This window comes from Crocuta crocuta, unplaced genomic scaffold, assembly GCF_008692635.1.
Source record: "Crocuta crocuta isolate KB4526 unplaced genomic scaffold, BGI_CrCroc_1.0 scaffold431, whole genome shotgun sequence".
Lineage (NCBI taxonomy): Eukaryota > Metazoa > Chordata > Mammalia > Carnivora > Hyaenidae > Crocuta > Crocuta crocuta.
Genome location: NW_027528859.1, coordinates 2,718,384 through 2,738,775, shown reverse-complemented (window position 1 = coordinate 2,738,775; position 20,392 = coordinate 2,718,384). Strand labels below are relative to the sequence as shown.

General features: G+C 37.7%; 1 protein-coding gene across 2 annotated transcripts in view; it reads left to right on the top strand.

Moving 5' to 3' along the window:
• The window catches only part of TDRD7 (tudor domain containing 7), an 84,200-nt gene that overhangs the window by 14,989 nt on the left and 48,819 nt on the right, over window positions 1–20,392 (top strand). For both annotated transcript variants that reach the window (XM_077756137.1, XM_077756138.1), the window contains exons 2-4: window positions 8,044–8,256; window positions 10,986–11,127; window positions 12,103–12,316. In XM_077756137.1, coding sequence (XP_077612263.1) covers window positions 8,050–8,256; window positions 10,986–11,127; window positions 12,103–12,316 — 563 coding nt within the window. In that variant the 5' untranslated portion in view covers window positions 8,044–8,049. The remainder of the gene's footprint in view (window positions 1–8,043; window positions 8,257–10,985; window positions 11,128–12,102; window positions 12,317–20,392) is intronic.

Genomic DNA, 20,392 nt, shown 5'->3' with positions numbered 1-20,392 from the left:
AGATATAGGGATATTAATGTTATCTATTTCTTCTTGAATAAGCTTTGGAATTTGTGTCTTTCAGTGAATTTATTCCATATCATCTGATTGACCAAAGTTATTGGCATAAGTTCATAATATTCTTTTTTTAAAATAAATTTATTGTCAAATTGGTTTCCATACAGCGCTCATCCCAGTAAGTAACAAGTCCCCTCCTCAATGCCCATCGCCCACTTTCCCCTTTCCCCCAACCCCCATCAACCCTCAGTTTGTTCCCGGTATTTAGGAGTCTCTTATGGTTTGCCTCCCTCCCTCTCTGTAACTTTTTTCCCCCTTCCCCTTCCCCATGGCCTTCTGTTAAGTTTCTCCTGATCCACATATGAGTGAAAACATATGGATTCTGTCTTTCTCTGGCCGACTTATTTTCACTTAGCATGATACCCNTCTTTATCTGAAATGTCATTTGCAAATATCTTTTCCCATTCTGTCAGTTGCCTTTTACTTTTGTTGATTGTTTCCTTTGCAGTGCAGAAGCTTTTTATCTTGATGAGGTCCCAATAGTTCATTTTTGCTTTTAATTCCCTTGCCTTTGGAGATGGGTCGAATAAGAAATTGCTGCAGCTGAGGTCGAAGAGGTTGTTTCCTGCTTTCTCCCCTAGGGTTTTGATGGTTTCCTGTCTCTCATTCAGGTGTTTCATCCATTTTGAATCTATTTTTGTGTATGGTGTAACAAAGTAGCCTAGTTTCGTTCTTCTGCATGTTGCTGTCCAGTTCTCCCAACACCATCTGTTAAAGAGGCTGTCTTTTTTCCATCGGATATTCTTTCCTGCTTTGTCAAAGATTAATTGGTCATATACTTGTGGGTCCAATTCTGGGTTCTCTGTTCTATTCCATTGGTCTATGTGTCTGTTTTTGTGCCACTACCATACTGTCTTGATGATGACAGCTTTGTAGCAGAGGCTAAAGTCTGGGATTGTGATGCCTCCCATTTTGCATCTGTTGACAGGATCATATGGTTCTTTTCTTTTGTTAATCAGAGTACTAAAGTCCCCTGCAATTAGCACATTCTTATCAATAAGATTGCCTATGTTTGTGATTAATTGTTTTATATATTTGGGTGCTCCCAAATTTGGTGTGTAGACATTTATAATTGTTAGCCCTTCCTGTTGGATAGACCCTGTAATTATTATATGATGCTCTTCTTCATCTCTTGTTACAGCCTTTAATTTAAAGTCTAGTTTGTCTGATATAAGTATGGCTACTCCAGCTTTCTTTTGACTTCCAGTAGCATGATAGATCTCGATCCCCTAGCTTTCAATCTCAAGGTGTCCTGAGGTCTAAAATGAGTCTCCTGTAGACAGCAAATAGATGGGTCTTGTTTTGTTTTCTTTTATTTTTTATCCATTCTGATACCCTATATCTTTTGATTGGAGCATTTAGTCCACTTACATTCAGTGTTATTATGGAAAACTATGGGTTTAGAGTCATTGTGTTATCTGTAGGTTTCATGCTTGTAGTGATGTCTCTGGTACTTTGTGTTCCTTGCAACATTTCACTGACAGAGTCCCCCTTAGGATCTCTTGTAGGGCTGATTTAGTGGTAATAAATTCCTTCAGTTTTTGTTTGTTTAGGAAAACCTTTATCTCTCCTTGTATTCTGAATGACAGGCTTGCTAGATAAAGGATTCTTGGCCGCATACTATTTCTGTTTATCACATTGAAGATTTCCTGCCATTCCTTTCTGGCCTGTCAAGTTTCAGTAGATAGGTCTGCTACTACCCTTATGTGTCCACCTTTGTATGTTAAGGCCCATTTATCCCTAGCTGGTTTCAGAATTCTCTCTTTATCCTTGTATTTTGCCAGTTTCACTATGATATGTCATGCAGAAGATCTATTCAAGTTATGATTGAGGGGAGTTCACTGTGCCTCTTGGATTTCAATGTCTGTTTCCCAGGTTGGGGAAGCTCTCAGCTATGATTTGTTCAAGTACCCCTTTAGCTCCTTTCTCTCTCTTTCCTTCTTATAGAATTCCTGTGATCCGGATATTGTTCCGTTTGATTGCATCACTTAGTTCTCTAATTCTCTTTTCATGATCCTGGATCATTTTATTTCTCTTTTTCTCAGCTTCCTCTTTTTCTATAATTGTATCTTCTAATTCACCCATTCTCTCCTCTGCCTCTTTAATCCGTGCTGTGGCCACATCCATTTTATTTTATACCTCATTTATAGCATTTTTAATTCATCTTCACTATTTTTAAGATCCTTGATCTCTGCAGCAATATGCTTTTTTCAAGCCCAGCAATTAATTTTATGACTATTATTCTAAATTCTTGTTCAGTTATGTTGCTTGTATCTGTTTTGATCAATTCTTTAGCTGTCACTTCTTCCTGGAATTTCTTTTGAGGAGAATTCTTCAGTTTCATCATTTTGGCTAGTTTTTGTCCCTTGTAAGTTTTAAAAGCTTGTTATGTGCTCTGCACTTTGCAAGCACTGCTATATTAAAGGGGGCTTATACACTGTCCAGAGCCTGGCCATTCAGGAGGTGTTTTTTGTAGAGCGTCACTTGCTTTCTGTTGTTGTGACTTTGGTTATTTTATTTCCCTACTCATAGAGATGTTTTGGACCCTCAACCAGCTCTGCTTTGATTTGTTCCTTGAAGTAACCCTGGAAAGGAAAACAAACAGACAAACAAACAGGAAACAAATACGTGCAAATGTATAAATAAAAAAAGCAAACAAACAGAAATTTAAAAAAAAACAATCTAAAAGCAAAAAAAAAAAACCCAGAAAAACCAGCAAAAAGTAAAGAACAGGGTGGAGGTGGTGCTAATGAAAGAGCATATACAAAGAGAGAAATGACAGGGGCAGGGAAAAAGAAAGAATGAACATTGACCAGGCAGAGAGACTAAAGGGCCTAATCCAGAAAAAGAGAAAGGAGAATAAGGAATGGGTTGAGGAAAAAGAAACGAAGATAAAGTTACCCAGAGAAACTATATGGCCTGATTATTCCAGAGAGAGAGAAAGGAAAGTAAGGAAGGAGGTGTGGAACATTCATCAAGAGAATGGATTACCTATGTCTGTTTAAGCAAACCAATAACCAGAGTAACCAGCCTAAAGGAGGGAAGAGATAAGGAGAAAAGGGAGAATATATCTAAATGATAAGAATTGACCTAGAATTAATCCAGGCAATGCTACAGTGCTGGCCTGGAGGACGGGGCTGTCTGGTTCCACAGCATGTATCCAGCTCAAGTAGATAAGCACTACCCAGCACCGAGGGGCATGATTTGGTGTAGGCTAGCCCACCTCTACTGTGCACCCCCCCACCTGAGGCCTCGCTTTGGTGGTTGTGGGGAGAAAAATGGTGACACCCCAGTCCCTTCTTCATAGATCAGGTGTCCAAAATCATTCCTTTGGATCCTTCCGTACTGTGCCTTGGGTGCAGACTAGGCAGGTTGTCTCACTCTGCAAACTCCTGTGTCTCACGATTAGCTGAGTTTTAAACTCCTGCTTGGAGCAGTTAATGATGCCGCCGGATGATATGTGATCCTGCAGCTGTGCTGCAGCACTTCAGGGGAGGCGACCAGATTCTCCTGCTGCAGACTGCACCCCTGGCCTACCTCCGAACCCAGAGGTGGCTCCCCTCCTCCCCAAGTGTAGGAACAGGGCAGCTGGCCCCAGTCTAAGAAAGCCCTGCAGTTAGAGATGGGACCCTTCTCTGAAAGCCCTGCAATTAGAAATGGGATCCCTCTCTATCCCAGTCCGAGGTTTTTCTCTTATCCAGGTACAGTCCTATGCTCCCCCAGCAGCTTTCTCTTCCCTTTGTCTCTCTGCAGAAGGGGATCCCTCCCCTCTGTGCCTAGGAGGTCCATTTTATCTCCCCCCGTTGGCAATCACTCACCTATGGGGCCATCCAGTTTTCCTGTTTTCTCCCTAGTAGACTCCATCTCTTTTCCTCCCAGATTCTTGGGGTTCAAAGTCCTTTGGCTTGAGCCCTTCTTTGTTTGAGATATGTGGGAAGTACGGATTCCCCTACTTCTCCATGTTGGCCCTTCCCTATAATATTCTCTTTTTAATGTCTGCAGGATCTGTATTGATGGCCCTTTCTGTAATCCCATTATTAATAATTCACGTATTCTCTTTTTTTTTTCCTTGATTAGTTTACCTGGAAGTTTTAACAATTTTATTGATGTTTTCAAAACACTAGTTTTGGTTTCATGATTTTTTCTTTACCTTTCTTTCCTGTTTCATTACTAATCCGTTTCATCATTTCAGTATTGATTTAGCTCTTATTTTTATTCCTTCCTTCCTTCTACTTTTGGTATAATGTGCTCTCTTTTCTCAAGGTAGTAGGTTAGATCACTGAATTGGGATCTTTCTTCTTTTCCAACATAAGTCTATAATGCTGCAAATTTCCCTCTAAATATTGTTTTAAGTGCACCCAGTGAACTTTTGTACATTGTGTTTTCATTTATTTAAAAATATTTTGTGTGTCTGTTGGCCATCTGGATGTCCTGTTTGGAGAAGTGTCTGTTCATATCTTCTGCCCATTTCTTCACTGGATTGTCTGTTTTTTGGGTGTGGAGTTTAGTGATTTCCTTATAGATTTTGGATACTAGCCCTTTATCTGATATGTCATTTGCAACTATCTTTTTCCATTCTGTCAGTTACCTATTAGTGTTATGGATTGTTTCCTTTGCCGTGCAGACGCTTTTAATCTTGATGAGGTTCCAATAGTTTATTTTTGCTCTTGATTCCTTTGTTTTTGGGGATGTGTCAAGCAAGGAATTGCAGTTGAGGTCAAGGAGGTTGTTTCTCCTGCTTTCTCCTCTNGAGAGACTCTTGAATGCTGAGAACAAACCAAGGACTGATGGGGGTGAGGAGGAGGGGAAGGGGGATGATAGGCATGGAGGGGGGCACTCGTGGGGATGAGCACTTGGTGTTATATGGAAACCAACTTGACAATAAACTATTTAAAAAATAAATAAATAAATAAATAAATAAATAAAAATATTTTCTCATGTTTTTCTTTTGAAGAGAGCTTCCTTTCTGACCTTTGTTTTTTTAGAGGTATGTCATTAAATTTGCAAATACTTAGGGATTGTCCATATATCTTTTTGTTCCTGATACCTAATTCAATCTTTTTCTGGTCAGAGGATACTCTTTGTGTAATTCCAATTATTCCAATATTCTAAATTGGTCAAGGATTGTATTAAGTCTCAGAATATATTCTGTCTTGCTGAATGCCCCATGTGCTCTTGAAAAGAATGTATATTCTGCTACTGTTGGGGTAGAGTATTTTATAGATCTCACTTAGGTCAGATTGGTTGATATTGTTATTAAGCTCTTCTATATCCTTACTGATTTTTTGCTTACTGGTTCTACCAACTACTGAGAAAGGAGTTTTGAATTTTCCAAATAATCATGAATATATTTATTCTTTCATCTCTGTTGGTTTCTGCTTCATGTATATTGAAGCACTGATGTTTGGTGATGAATTAACTCCTCAATTTTTAATGTCTCTTAATCCCAGGTGATAGTCCTTGTTCTAGTATTAATTAATCATGTATTTGACTGTCATATCTTTTTCTTTTTACTTTGAATCTATGTGTTTGTATTTAAAGTAGATTTTTTTGTACACAGGATATTGGTGAAGCTTTTATATCCACTCTACTTATCCTAAATTTTTATTGAGATATTTTCATCATTTACATTTAATGTAATTATTGCTGTGGTTAACTTTAAATCTACCATTTTGCTAGATGTTTTCTCTTTGTTCTTTCTCTTTTTTGTCGTTGTTGCTGTTCTTCCCCCCTTTTTTTGCCTATTTTTTTTTTACTTCTAAATGCTTTTTTTTTTATTCCAGTGTAGTTAACATGCAGTGTTATATTTGTTTTGGTTGTACATCTAAGTGCTTTTTGATTGAATTTTTTATTTGTTTGGTCTTCACTGATAGCTTATTAATTGTACCTCTTGAAAACATTTGTGGTGGTTGCCATACGGTTTATGACATATGTCTTTATCACATTCCCCTTTCAAATAATATTATACTACATATTGTGTATATATACATAGTATTAATTAAAAGTTGGTGCTGGTGGTGACAATTTGAAAAGAGTTAATGTTTAGTAGAGGGAAGTACATAATAAGTATTTAGGATATTGCCATTTAAACCTTGCTGTCATTTGAGTGTCATATTTATAATTAAGAGCGCTCACAAATGAGCTGATACTTTGTCTCCTTTTTAAAATGGACAAATGAGGAAATTGCTAGAATTCCTCCTTTTTGTTTTCTTTAAGTGTATTTGTTTGTTTTGAGAGAGAGAGAGTACACGCACAAGCATGCACAGGGGAAGGGGAGAGAGAGAGTCCCAAGCAGACTCCTTGCTGTCAGCACAGAGCCCAGTGTGGGACTTGATCTGACAAACCATGAGATCAGGACCTGTTTGGCACATGATCTTGAATTAGTGTCCACTAGCTACATTTAATTCCAATTAAGTTAAAAATTGAGGTCCTCAGTCACACCAGTCACATTTCAAGTGCTCAGTCACCACATATGTTGAACAGATGTAAAACATTTCCATCAGCACAAAATTCTGTTGGATAGCACTGTTGAAGGAAGAACTAACACATTGTCCATGGCTTACCTGGACTTTTCTGGCTTCTTGAATGTCATTTTTTGAATGTGTCACCATTCTATTTACTATTAGTCCAGAGAAAATATGAGTGGTTAATCTTGAAAAATGCCAGTTACTAACTATTGAAAATCCTTAGCCAGGGCCCCCACAGGTTTATGAGGTACCAAAATTCATTTTTTCTCTCACGTGGTTTGTCTGCTGTGTTTGACACTTTTGAGTATGCCATTCTTTTTGGTTCTTTCCTCTTTTTCTTTATATGACACCAGTTCTGCCTTTCCTATTTTTATCTCTGGTGTCTTTCACTCAGCCTTTTATAGATTCTTCTTTCTCTGCCTGTCCCTTCATGCCAGCCTTCCACAGAGGCCCATCCTTAACTTTATTTTTGACTCCCTGGGCACCAAATACCACATATATGCTAAAGGTCAACAAATCCCCAGTTCAGACCTCTAACCTGAGTTCCTCATGAATATATCTGTGTGGCTGCCCTGTATGCATCCCAGCCTCTGTATGTCCCAGATGAATGCATTCTCTTCTTCTCTTGCAAACTTGCCTCTACCCATCTCAGTGTGGGTCATTACTATCCACTGTGTTTCTGAGCCAGAAACTTGGGAACTCCCTCATCATCCAAAGCAGTTAATCAGTTTCTATTGATTCTACCTCCTGATTACCTCTCAAGTTGATTTTCTGTTTACTCCTGAGTCCCTGTGTTTAAGTCCTCCATATTTTCAAATATCCTTACAAAGTCTTTCTCCTTCCCATTTATCTTCTCCATTACTGAATAGTTATCTTTCTAGAATGCAGAGCCGATCACTTTATTCCCCTATTTAAAATCCTTCTAAGGTCCCACATTATGTTTGGTGAAAATGCAGACATATGAACCTAATATAGGAGTCTCTGTGGTCTGCCTCTTCCCATCTCTTCCCACCTCTCCTGTCTCCATCTTGCGGTCCTCAGCTTCTGATCTTAGAATCTTCATTCAATCATGCCCAGCCACTTAACTGCCTGGAACTCCTCAGAATCAACCATGTGTTTCTCTCTGATCTCTGTGCCCTTTGAACTTTCTATTCCCTTTACTTGAGGCTGATACCTCTCCCCATCCTTACCCTACCACACACCCTTTTTCTCCTTGCCTGAGTGATTCCTTCCTTCAGAAATTCCTTCTTGTCCTTCAGGATTCCATTCAGACCTTCCCTCTGGGAATGTTTCCCTGATGTCTTCCCTCCCCAGATTAGTCTTTGTGCATCTCGGACTTACCCTGTGTTCTCATAGTATTCTGTGCTTTTCTCCACCGTAGTAGTCTCCATGTATTGTATTAGCATTGGAAAGTATTCAGTAACAATTGATGGGATAACCTAATAAGTATGAACTCTGAAAACTAATTGAGTTCACAGACTACTGAATCATATTATAGTAACCTATTGTATTCTTATAGGTGAAGATGCTGGAAGCAGATCTGGTTTCAAAAATGCTACGAGCTGTTCTACAGTCTCATAAGAATGGAATAGCATTACCCCGGCTCCAAGGAGAGTACAGATCCTTGACTGGAGACTGGATTCCCTTTAAGCAATTAGGTTACCCAACACTAGAGGCCTATCTGAGAAGCGTGCCAGCAGTTGTGAGGATAGAGACTAGTAGATCTGGAGAGGTAAGAAGGTAATGTGCATGTCAAGAGTCAAACCAATTCGTAATTGCCGGCCAGGCACTTCTAATCTCCTAACTAGGATAAAAGTACTAGCTAAGTGGTTTGAGATTGGTAGCAATAGAAAGCATCCAAGACATAGCCTAGATTCTGGTGTCTTTTGTTTTATCCCTCAGATTCTTTTTGTTGTAAAACTTAGACTCTAGGGGCACCTGGGTGACTCAGTCGGTTAAGTGTCCAACTTCAGCTCAGGTCATGATCTCGTGGTTCATGAGTTCGAGCCCCGTGTTGGGCTTTGTGCTCACAGCTCAGAGCCTAGAGCCTGCATTTGGATTCTGTGTCTCCTCTCTCTGCCTCTCCCCTACTCATGCTCTATCTCTCTCCCAAAAATAAATAAACATTAAAAAATTTTCTTAAAAACTTAGATTCTAATCACTATAAATGAAAAATTTTAAGGTTTACCCAGTCAGCAACATTCAAGCAAAATAAGTGTACTGGAGACCTAGATTTCAGGTGTCAACACCCATGCATTATATACCTGTTTTTGCTCAGGTCACTAATGACCTCCTGATTACCAGAGCTAATAGCTACTTTTAAATTCTCATTTAAAAGTTTGACCTCATTCCTATCTGTTCCTACTATCTGGACCCTAGTTCAGTCTCTAATGGATCATTCATCCCTTTGATTATTCTTTTTTTATTTTTTAAGTGTATTTATTTCTTTATTTTGAGAGAGAGAACATGAGCAGGGGAGGGGATGAGAAAGAGGGAGAGAGAGAGAATCCCAAGCAGACTCCGCACTGTTAGTGCAGAGCCTAATGCAGGGCTCAAACTGACTGACTGTGAGAGCATGACCTGAGCTGATATCAAGAGTGAGGCGCTTAACCAACTAAGCCACCCAAGAGCCCCAACACTTTGATTATTACAGGGCCTTCCCTACCATTCTCCTTGTCTTTAATCCTTCTTTCTCTAGGCTATTCTGCCCTTCACACAAATATGACCATACTATTTAAATCTTTTAGTTTCTCTGGAAGATTTTATATATAACATGACAATTTGGTGGTAGCAATGAAATGTTTTATTACACATACCCTGTGACCCAGCAGTTTCACCTCTTGGTATCTGCCCAATGTACAGTATGAGAGATATGGACAAGCCATTGTCCAAAAGACAAAAAGCGCCTACCTCACCAAACAGCATATTCTTCTGGGTACATTTCTACCTGGGTAAATAGATATGACAGATCTGGGGTATTTCTTAACCACGACTTGTAATAGTTGTACTGTCTGGGGACATAGGAAAGGCAGTGGATGGAGGAGGGAAAAGGGGACCAAGATCAGGAGAGTGATCAAAGGGAAGGTTCACCTGATATGTAATAATTTTTATAAGGAGCATGTATAAATTAATTAAATATTATATTAATAATAAAACTTGCTTCAACATCCCTGACAAATTCAAGCTCCACTTTCTATCTACTTGACACTTTGTAATACGTCTGATACAGCATTTAACATAATGCTTTCTATTTAGTCTCTTTGTGTCTCTCTTTTGCTTCATAAGTTTCTTGAGGATGGATGATTGTTTTTTCACTCCAAATAGTGGTTCTCAGTAAATATGTGTTTGATGTATGAATGATCAAATATGTCATGAATTAATAATGCCTCATATGGTTACTGTGCTATAAGTTACTCAACCGTGTTCTCCTATTATGCGCATTTTGACTGTTTCCAGGTTTTGATTATTAAAATAACCCCTACTGCACATATTTGGGTATGTAAAGTTTCTTCTTTTCAATTATATTCTTGTAGTATATTTTCAAGGATAGAAATACTGGACCAAAGAATAGGCACATTTCTTTCCTGTTCTTTATTTCTACTTAGAATCAGAGACTTTAACACTAGAGGTGGCTTTAGAGACCATCTAGTCCCAGTATTCTATTTGGGATTCTACTTCACATGCTTGAAAAAAATCCCCTGTATATCACACCAATTGTTTAAGAGATAAAAGGCTGAGCTGCTGTGTTTTAGCAGGTACCTCAGGATCCAGGGCCTCTGCTTGCCCCGCCTTGCCCTCTCCCCACTGCCACCATGAGGCCACAGAGTTACCTTCATGGAATCTGGTGGCACCATTGAATAGTTTGAAAACCCCAGATCTAAGCCCACTCCCATTTTATAGTTGAGAGAGTATACTAAGATGTGGGAGCTAAACTGTTTTGTCCCAGGTCACCCAGCTAATCTGTTTCATTGGCAAGATTAGGATTGGGTGGTCTTTGAGAGTTAATAAAAATAGCAATTATGAGTACATACTTTGGATTCAGAGAGATAACCTAGCTGTGTGACTTGGGAAGGTTGCCTGAGCCTCTGTTCTCCCATGTATAAAATAGAAATAAAATATACCTCACAGATTATATGAGGTAATATGTGCAGATCACAGGTTTCTTTTGGTTCATTTGTTAATTCTCTAGTACCTAGCACATTGTAGATGCTTAATGAATTCCTGTTTAAGGAATAAATGAAATTTTCAATTTGAGAAATGATTATTCAATGTACTGGACTATTCTTGATTTCTCTTATCAAATATAATTTTGCTCTAACAGTATCAAAAAGAGACATGAATATTTGCATACAGCTTGATTTGGAACATGTAAACTCACTAAGATCCACTTTTAAAAATTGGCCTCTAGGCAGCAGTGAATCTGAGAAATGTTTCTCCTCTCACCCTGCCTCTCATGAATAGATTACCTGCTATGCGATGGCCTGCACAGAAACTGCAAGAATCGCTCAGCTTGTGGCTCGTCAGAGAAGTTCTAAAAGGAAAACTGGGCGGCAAGTTAATTGTCAGATGAGAGTAAAGAAAACCATGCCATTTTTTCTAGAAGGTAAGGTCTTTTCACATGCTAAAATTTTTAAACCTGTCTATAAATACATTGTCATAGGGAATTATGGAAATATTGCCTATATTCATGATAAACACCTATATTTGTTAGCATTCATATTTCAAGAGGGAAATATTCAAGCTAGTACTGTATTTCCATTTGAAAGTAACTAAAGATAGTGAGCATAAATTACTAAGTTATTACATGGTGTGAAATAGTTCAGTAAGTTTTAATTAGGCTTATTATGGCAAAGTGTTATTTTATTCCTTAAGGTTTTGGAGGGAGAAAGCCTCATCCAGAATGTTGGATGAATCAAGAACCTATGATTTAATATCTTGTTTAGCCAGTCACATCTTCATACTTTTATACTAATATCCTCTGTTTTCAGAAAAACATGAATTATATCATACACAAAGGTGTTATGGGCAACTCAGCCAGTGTATGCTGAAGACTTATCTCAAAGAGTTTATAATCAGTTCTAAAACTAAATCCTCAAGATATAGTTTGATGATAACATAAGGAGTAGACCCCCAAATGCCACTGTGAGCATTTTAGACAAGAGAACAATCATGGTGAAAATGGCCATGGAAGGCTTCGTGGCAAAGGGGGACTCGAACCCAGATCTTGAATGAGGGGAAGAATTTAAATTGATGGAGAAGAAATGGGAGGAATGAGATATGGCTGAGTATGCTGCATTTGTAGCAACATGGGGTGACTGTTACCAAAGTGTTGGTTGGTGAGTAGAGGGAAAGTAACTGGCTAATTTAGCGGAGGAAGCTACGTTTGAAGAAATCTCATCTGCTAAATACCAATCTATTCTTCCCCTACGGACAAACCCTGTAGTGGCAACTCCCTCGTGTTCTTACAAACTGTTCTGAGAATAGAGACTCAGAGAAAACATCTGGATTGGGGAGTGACGTAGTGAAACGAGGCTTTTGGAAAACTAACTGATTCAATTATGTATGCCTAACTTCATAGGAAAACCAAAAGCAACCCTCAGACAACCAGGATTTTCTTCAGATTTTTCTATCAGCAAAAAACCTAATCCAACGCTGTTAAGAGATAGAGGAAACTCTCTTGGAGTTAAGTCTGATGCTGAAATACCACCTTACACCTTACATACAACTATTGGAAATGAAGTATTCAAAGACATCCCAGTGCAGAGGCATGTGACCATGTCTGCCAGCAACAGGTATTTGGGCTTTGTCTGGCTAAAAGGAGAAGTGTCGTGAACCTAGGATAATGTTAAAAATGTATGCTCTGGATAAGAAGGAAGTATTTCCTCTTTTATCTAATCTAAGTTCACATGTAGTAGAGAAATGCATCATTAACAGTAAGTCTACTTTTCCTGGCTACCTGCATGTCATTGTCTGAGTATCTTCACTTTATATTTTCTCTGCATTGTTGGTAATCTCTCCTTGTAGAATTCACAGGCTATTCTAAGATGCTATTTCAGGATAACTTACAACTTTTTCTGAAAACCTTTTGAATAATTAATTTTATAAATTTTAGGTAAAATCTTATTGATTCGCACATTCCACTGTGCTCCAATAATCATATCTATAACTATACAGTAGCATCATACACCCACACAGCAGCATATCCGACTGGCAGTATTAACACAACCTTCAAGTCTTAGTTTGAGTGCTGCCATTTAGTAGCCAGGTGAAGAAGTGAAATTATTTGATCTTTGAAGATACCATTGTTTAATGAAAATGTTAAACTGGGTGATTTCAAAGTTCCTTTTCAGCTTTAAATCTTATAAGTTTTATAGAATGCTTCCGGTCAGCAAACTGTGACCCATGGGCTAAATCTGGCCCATTGCCTGTTCTGTGCAAATAGAGTTTTACTGAAACAAAGTCACATCCCTTTGTTGATATATTGTCTATGGTTTCCTTTATGCAACTGCAGAATTGAGTAGTTGTCCAGAGATGTTATGGCCTGTAAAACCTAAAATACGCACTAGTGGACACTTTTACAGAAAACATTTGCCAATTCCTGATGTAGATAAATGAGTATCCCATTCCTTCATTCTTTTTGTGCCTTTATAGAACAAATTTTGTTGTATCATATCCCTTTATTTTTTTTAAGTTTATTTATTTTGAGAGAGAGAAAGAGAACATGAGTGGGGGGTAAGGGCGTGGTAGGGAGAGGGGAGAGATAATCCCAAGCAGGCTCTGCACTGTCAGCACAGAACCCAACGTGGGGTTTGAGCTCACAGAACTATGAAACCATGATGTGAGCCGAAATCAAAAGTCAGACACTTAGCCAACTGAGCCAACCAGGTGTGCCATATTATATTCCTTTAAATTGGTGTTCAGATATTCCATTTTGTATAAAAGCTACTCCTCTCCCACCCCAGCGCTCCCCTTACCATACTAGAATATTTAGAATTAATTTTTTTCTTGCTAAAGAAAGAGATTCTCTTATTTATTTTTATTTTTTTAATATAGTTTATTGTCAAATTGGTTTCCATACAACACCCAGGGCTCATCCCAACAAGTGCCCTCCTCAGTGCCCATCACCCATTTTCCCGTCTCCCCCACCCCCATCACCCTCAGTTTGTTCTCAGTCTTTGAGAATCTCTTATGGTTTGCCTCCCTCCCTCTCCTTAACTATTTTTCCCCCTTCCCCTCCCCTATGGTCTTCTGTTAAGTTTCTCCTATTCCACATGTGAGTGAAAACATATGGTATCTGTCTTTCTCTGCCTGACTTATTTTGCTCAGTATAACACCCTTGAGTTCCATCCATGTTGCTACAAATGGCCAGACTTCATTCTTTCTCATTGCCATGTAGTATTCCATTGTATAGATGAACCACATCTTCTTGATCCATTCGTCCATTGATGGACACTTAGGCTCTTTCCGTGTTTTGGCTATTGTTGAGAGTGCTGCTATGAACATTGGGGTACATGTGCCCCTGTGCATCAGCACTCCTGTATTCCATGGGTAAATTCTTAGCATAATATTAGAATATTTAGAATTAATTTTTTAAATAGGTAAAAATTTTTTGTAATGGTATATATTTAGTGCTATTTATGGTTAGTTATTATAATTTTGGTAAAGTCTACGAAATACATAGTTAAAACTTGGATCTTGTACAAAGCAGATGAACACAAGGGAAGAGAAGCAAAAATAGTATAAAAACAGGGAGGGGACAAAAACATAAGAGATTCTTAAATATGGAGAACAAACAGAGGGTTACTGGATGGGCTGTGGGAGGGGTGATGGGCTAAATGGGTAAGGAGCATTAAGGAATCTACTCTTGAAATCATTGTTGCACTATATGCTAACTAACTTGGGTGTAAATTTTTTTTAAAAAATTAAATAAAACTTGGATCTTGACCCAAAGCACTAGCTAGGTCCAGCATGTGACTGAGGTACCACTGTCTCCTCTGCTTGCATGCCTACATTTCAAGATCCCATTTTGAATTGAATCTATAAAATGACAGGAAAACTAAGACATCCTGGATTGTTGGCCCAGGAAAGGATTCTCTACCCCATGATCTGGTGTCCTTTCTATCTCTTACTGCCAATGGGCAGTGCAGGTAAGTGCCTTCCATTCCTCCAGGTAGCACCAGCAGTGATTGAGTGGAAGCTGTGCTGGTACAAAGTAGCCCAAAGAGCAGGCCCAAGATGGTGCTTTCTGACCTACAACCCAGTGTGTTCCCACCTTCTTCCACCTGGCAGCATTAGGTCCAGGGAAGTGCATTCTGTTCCTGTGGGCAGCACCTGATCAAGAAGGAGCCCTGACAGCAACAAGTAAATGTACTGGACTAGAGTTAGCACATAAGGGCTATGAAAAATGAGTTATCATTGGAACTACAGCTCCAAAGTGGCCAGGAGCTGTGTGCTAAACCTAAGCAAGTAATTGCCTGCTAAAATAGGACTTTTAAATTGATTCATAGTTTCCTAACATATGTCCGAATGTCCAGGATACAATAAAAAGTCATTTGTTATACTTAGAACCAGGATAATGACAACTTGAATGAGAAAAGACAATTGACAAATGCCAACACCAAGATGAATCACATGTTGGAATTATCTGGCAAGAATTTTAAAGCAGCTCTCCTAAAATACTTCAAAGAGCAATTGAAAATAATTTGGGGGGAAAAAAGAAATAGAACGTATAAAAAAGAATGAAATGGAAACTATAGTATTAACAACATGGAACACCAAAATACTAAAAAATTCACTGGGTAAGCTCAACGACAGAATGAATATGACAGAGGAAAGAACCAGTGAACTTGAAGATAGAGGAATAGAAATTACACATTCTTAACAACAGAGTAAACAGACTTCCTTCAGAAACAAAACAAACAAAAGAACCTCTAACAAAGCCTGAGGGGCCTTTGGAAATAAAACACCTAGCAGAGCCTTAGGAACCTGTGGGGAAAATAAATGATCTAATGTTTGTATTAGCAGTGTTCAGGAGAAGAGAAAGAGTGGGGCTAAAAGAGTATTTGAACACAAAATGACTGAAAATTTCTCAAATTTGGATAAAGACATAAATCTACAGATTCAAGACTTCAGAGAATCCTAAAAAAAGATAGATCCAAAGAAACCCACATGAAGACACGTCATAATTAAACTTCTGAAAACTAAAGACAAAAAAATCTTAAAAACAGCGAGAAAGAAATGACACATCACCTATAAGGGAATAGTTTTAATGACAGTGGATTTCTCATCCATGACCATAGAAGAACTCTTGAGGAAGGAAAATGGCACATTTTTCTTGTGCTGAGAGAAAAAACTGTCAGCCATAAATTCTATATCCAGCAAAAATATACGTCAGGAATGTAAGGGAAATAAAGACATTCTCAGATGGAAGAAAATTAAGAGAATTTGTCACTAAATGACCTACTCTTAAAGAGTGGCTAAAAGAAGCTCTCTCAAGAGAAAATAAATAATATAAGATGGGCTTGGAATTTCAGAAAGGAAAGAACAGAACTGGTAAAAACAGGTGTAAATATAAGATTATCCTTATGAGTTTCTTAAATCATATTAAGTTGAAACAAAAATTATAACACCATTTGATAAGTGCTCAACATATATAAAGAACTTAAGATAATTAAATTTGTAAAATTGGGGGAAGGGGGGGACCTAAGTGAAAGTAAGGTTTCTATACTTAAAATAGTAAAACATTGGTACCAATGGAATGTGATAGTATATATGTATATTGGAATGCTTAAGTCACCCAGTAGGAAAGCTATACAAAGTGATACACTTAAAAACAGTACAAATAAATCAGAATGGAATTCTTAAAAAAGTTTAACCCACAAGAATGCAAGAAAAATAGAAGAATGAGAAATAGGTAACAAATAGAAAAAAAATAAAATGACAGACATAAGACCTAACCAACAATAATTACTTTTATTTTTCAAATTTTTATTTAAATTTGAGTTAGTTAACATATAGTATAATGTTTGTTTCAGGAGCAGAATTTAGTGATTCATCACCTACATATAACACCCAGTGCTCATCATAACAAGTGCCCTCCTTAATACCTATTTAGTCCATCCCCAACCCACCTCCCTCCATTAACCCTTAGTCCCTGTAGTTAAGAGTCTCTTATGGTTTGCTTGCCTCTCTTTTGTTTTTCTTTCCCACATGTTCATCTGTTTTGTTTCTTAAATTCTACATATGAGTAAAATCATACGACATTTGACTTTCTCTAATTTTGCTTAGCATAATGTACTCTATCTCCATCTACATCATTGCAAATAGCAAGATTTCTTCTTTTTGATGGCTAAGTAATATTCCAGGGTGTGTGTGTGTGTGTGTGTGTGTGTCGCCTCTTTTTAAAAAATTTTTTAATGTTTATTTATTTTTGAGGCCAAGAGAGAGAGCATGGGTGGGGAAGGGGCAGAGAGCACAGAGCTTGACGTGGAGCTTGAAACCATAAACTGTGATATCAGGACCTGAGCCAAAGTCAGCTTAACTGACTGTGCCACCCAGGTGTCCCTATACCACCTCGTCTTTATCCATTCATCAGTTGATGGGCATTCGGGCTCTTTCCATAGTTTGGCTATTGTTGATAATACTGGTATAAATATCAGGGTCCATATACTGCTTCAAATCTGTATTTTTGTATCCTTTAGATAAATACCTAGTAGTGCAATTGCTGGATTGTAGGGCAGTTCTATTTTTAACTCTTTGAGGAACCTCCATACTTTTTTCCAGAATGACTATGCCAGTTTGCTTTCCCACCAACAGTGTAAGAGGGTTCCCCTTTCTCTGCATTCTCACCAACATCTATTGTTTCCTGTGTTGTTAATTTTAGCCATTCTGATGGGTATGAGTGTCATTTTGATTTGTATTTCCCTGATGATGAGTGATGAGTGATGATGAGCATCTTTTCATGTGTCTGTTAGCCATCTGTATAAAAATGTCTATTCATGTCTTCTGCCAATTATTTTTTTTAATTTTAATGTTTATTTTTAATGTTCACATTTCTCTGCCTTTTTTTTCTTACAAATAGTTTATTGTCAAGTTGGTTTCCATATAACACCCAGTGCTCATCCCCACAAGTGCCTTCCTCCATGCCCATCTCCCCTCTCCCCACAACACCCATCAGTCCTCACTTTGTTTCTCAGCATTCAAGAGTCTCTCATGGTTTGCCTCTCTCCCTTTCCCCCACCATTTCCCCCCTTCTTCTCCCCCATGGTCCTCAGTTAAGTTCCTCTGCCAATTATTAACTGGATTATTTGTTTTTTGGAGTGTTGAGTTTGATGATTACTTTAAATTTAAAAATGCATTAAAAGATGTTCAACTTCATTAGCCATTGTGGAAATGCATACTAAAACTACAATGAGATATCATCGTGACACACTTATCAGAATGGCTAAAGTAAAAAATAGTGATAATACTGAGTGCTGGCAAGGATGCAGAGAAACTGGATCAATCATACATTGCTGTTGGAAATGTAAAATTAATAGCCACTCTAGAAAACAGTTTGGAAATTTCCTTAAAAAACAAAAACAACATGCATGCAGCTATCATAGGACCAGCAATTGCACTCCTGGGCATTTATCCCAGAGAAATGAATACTTACATTCATACAAAAATCTGTACACAAATGTTCATAGTAATTTTATTCATAATAGCCCCAAACTGGAAACAACCCCAATGTCCTTCAGTAGGTGAACGGCTCAACAGACTGTAGTACCTTCAGACCCAGAATAGTTCTCAGCAATAAAAAGGAATGAACTATTGATAACACAGCAACTTTGATGGATTTCAAGGGAATTATGCCCTGTGAAAGAAGCCAGTCTCAAAAAGTTATATGCTGTGTGATTGTATTTATATAACAAAATTGTAGAGATGGAGAACAGATTGGTGTTTGCCCAAGTGTTAGGGGTTTGGGAAGTTAGAAGGGTGTGGCTATAAAGGTGTAGCAAGACGGGGCCTTGTGATGGGACAATTGTGATTATAATGATTAATAGTCTGGTGGTTATAATCAATAAGTTATTGATTATACTGGTGGTTGCAAGGGTCTATATGTGTGGTAAAATTGCACAGAACCACATGCACACACACATGCACATACATGTAAAACTGGTTTGAGTTTGAGTAAGTTCTAGGTTGTACCAATGTCAGTTGCCCAGTTTTGCTGTCGTACTATGCAAGATGTTACCATTGGGGGAAACTGGGTGAAGGGTTCATGGGACCTCTATCTATATTTTTTGCAACTCTCCATGAACTTAAAAGTATTTTAGAATACAGTTGACCCTTGAACACCATCAGCATGGAATTAGGCATGCTAACCCCCCATACAGTCAGAAAGGCACATATAACTTTTGACCCTCCCCCAAATTTAACTGCTAATAGCCTACTGTTGACCAAAAGCTTTACTGATAAAATTAACTATTGGTTAACACATATTTTGTATGTTATGTATATTATACATTGTATTCTTACAATAAAATGAGCAAAAAGAAAGAAAATATTATTAAGGAAATCATAAGAGAAAGTACATTTACAGTACCGTACTGTGTTTGTCAAAAAAGTATGCATCTGGTGGACCTGTGTAGTTCAAACTCATGTTCAAGAATCCAAGGTAGGGGCCCCTGGGTGGCTCAGTCAATTAAGCGTCCAGCTCTTGGTCTTGGCTCAGGTCACAATCTCACAGTTCGTGAGTTTGAGCTTTGCATCAGGCTCTGTGCTGGCAGTGTGGAGCCTGCTTGGGATTCTCTCTCTGTCCCTCTCTTTCTGACCCTCCCCTGCTCCCTCTCTCTGTCTCTCTCTCAAAGATAAATAAAAGCTTTAAAAAAATTCTTTTTAAATAATCAAGTGTAAAAAGTTTAAAAAGGGATAGCAAAAGCCTTATTTATATGGTTTTAGTTTCAAGAATTAATATAATATATCCTTTTATCTTTTGCCTTTCACTGTAAAAATTTCAAATTTCATTTGGCAGAATATCTTGTATAATAATTTCTAAAACTATACACCTAGCTGTCTTCAGCTGTCTTTCTTTACATAGGTTATGTTACAGACTATTTTAATTATAAACTCTTAAAGATAAGATAAACATCTTCATCAAACCTTTTTTTTAAAGAGCATAGTACAAACTGAAAGAATCCTTTTAAGGGAAATCAAAATACCACCTGGTGGCAGCTATTATGTGCAGCCTTTCTAATTATAAAATTTTTAAAAATTACTCTTACCAAAAATAGAACAATAGCAAAAGCTGTTTTATCTACTTATAAAACATGTAAGCAGTGATAGTAAGTAGTAAAAACTATTATTAACTTAAAATTTAGGGGGTCACCAAATCTTTTGGGAAGCTGATAAAAAGTATAAATGTTTCCCAGAAAAATAAATCTGTACACATATACATACATATTTGTATATTAGTTCAGGGGATTCATGGACCTCAGAAGCCCCTTCTCAGGATCTTTGGTTAAGAACTCATGCCTGCCAGTAAACAAACTGGAAGGATTATCTAGAAAAATAACATAACTGATATTTTCTGAGATTGTAGGCATCGATCTAAGTTTATCATGTGTCCAGTAAAATACAGAGAGGGGTCTGGAGTAAGGATATATGATTGAATTGTGATTTCTTTGGTTTATATGAAAGAAGAAAATGTATATATTTAAAATAATATAATATATAACCGTAGTATTTTTATTAAAGTGATAAGATTATTAAATGAGGTATTTAATATATTTATTCATAAAACATAGATAAATATAGTACTGGAGGTCAAGGTTCCCATTAGGCCTAGAGAGAGAGAAGAAATTGCTGTGTGTATATTATAGTGAGTA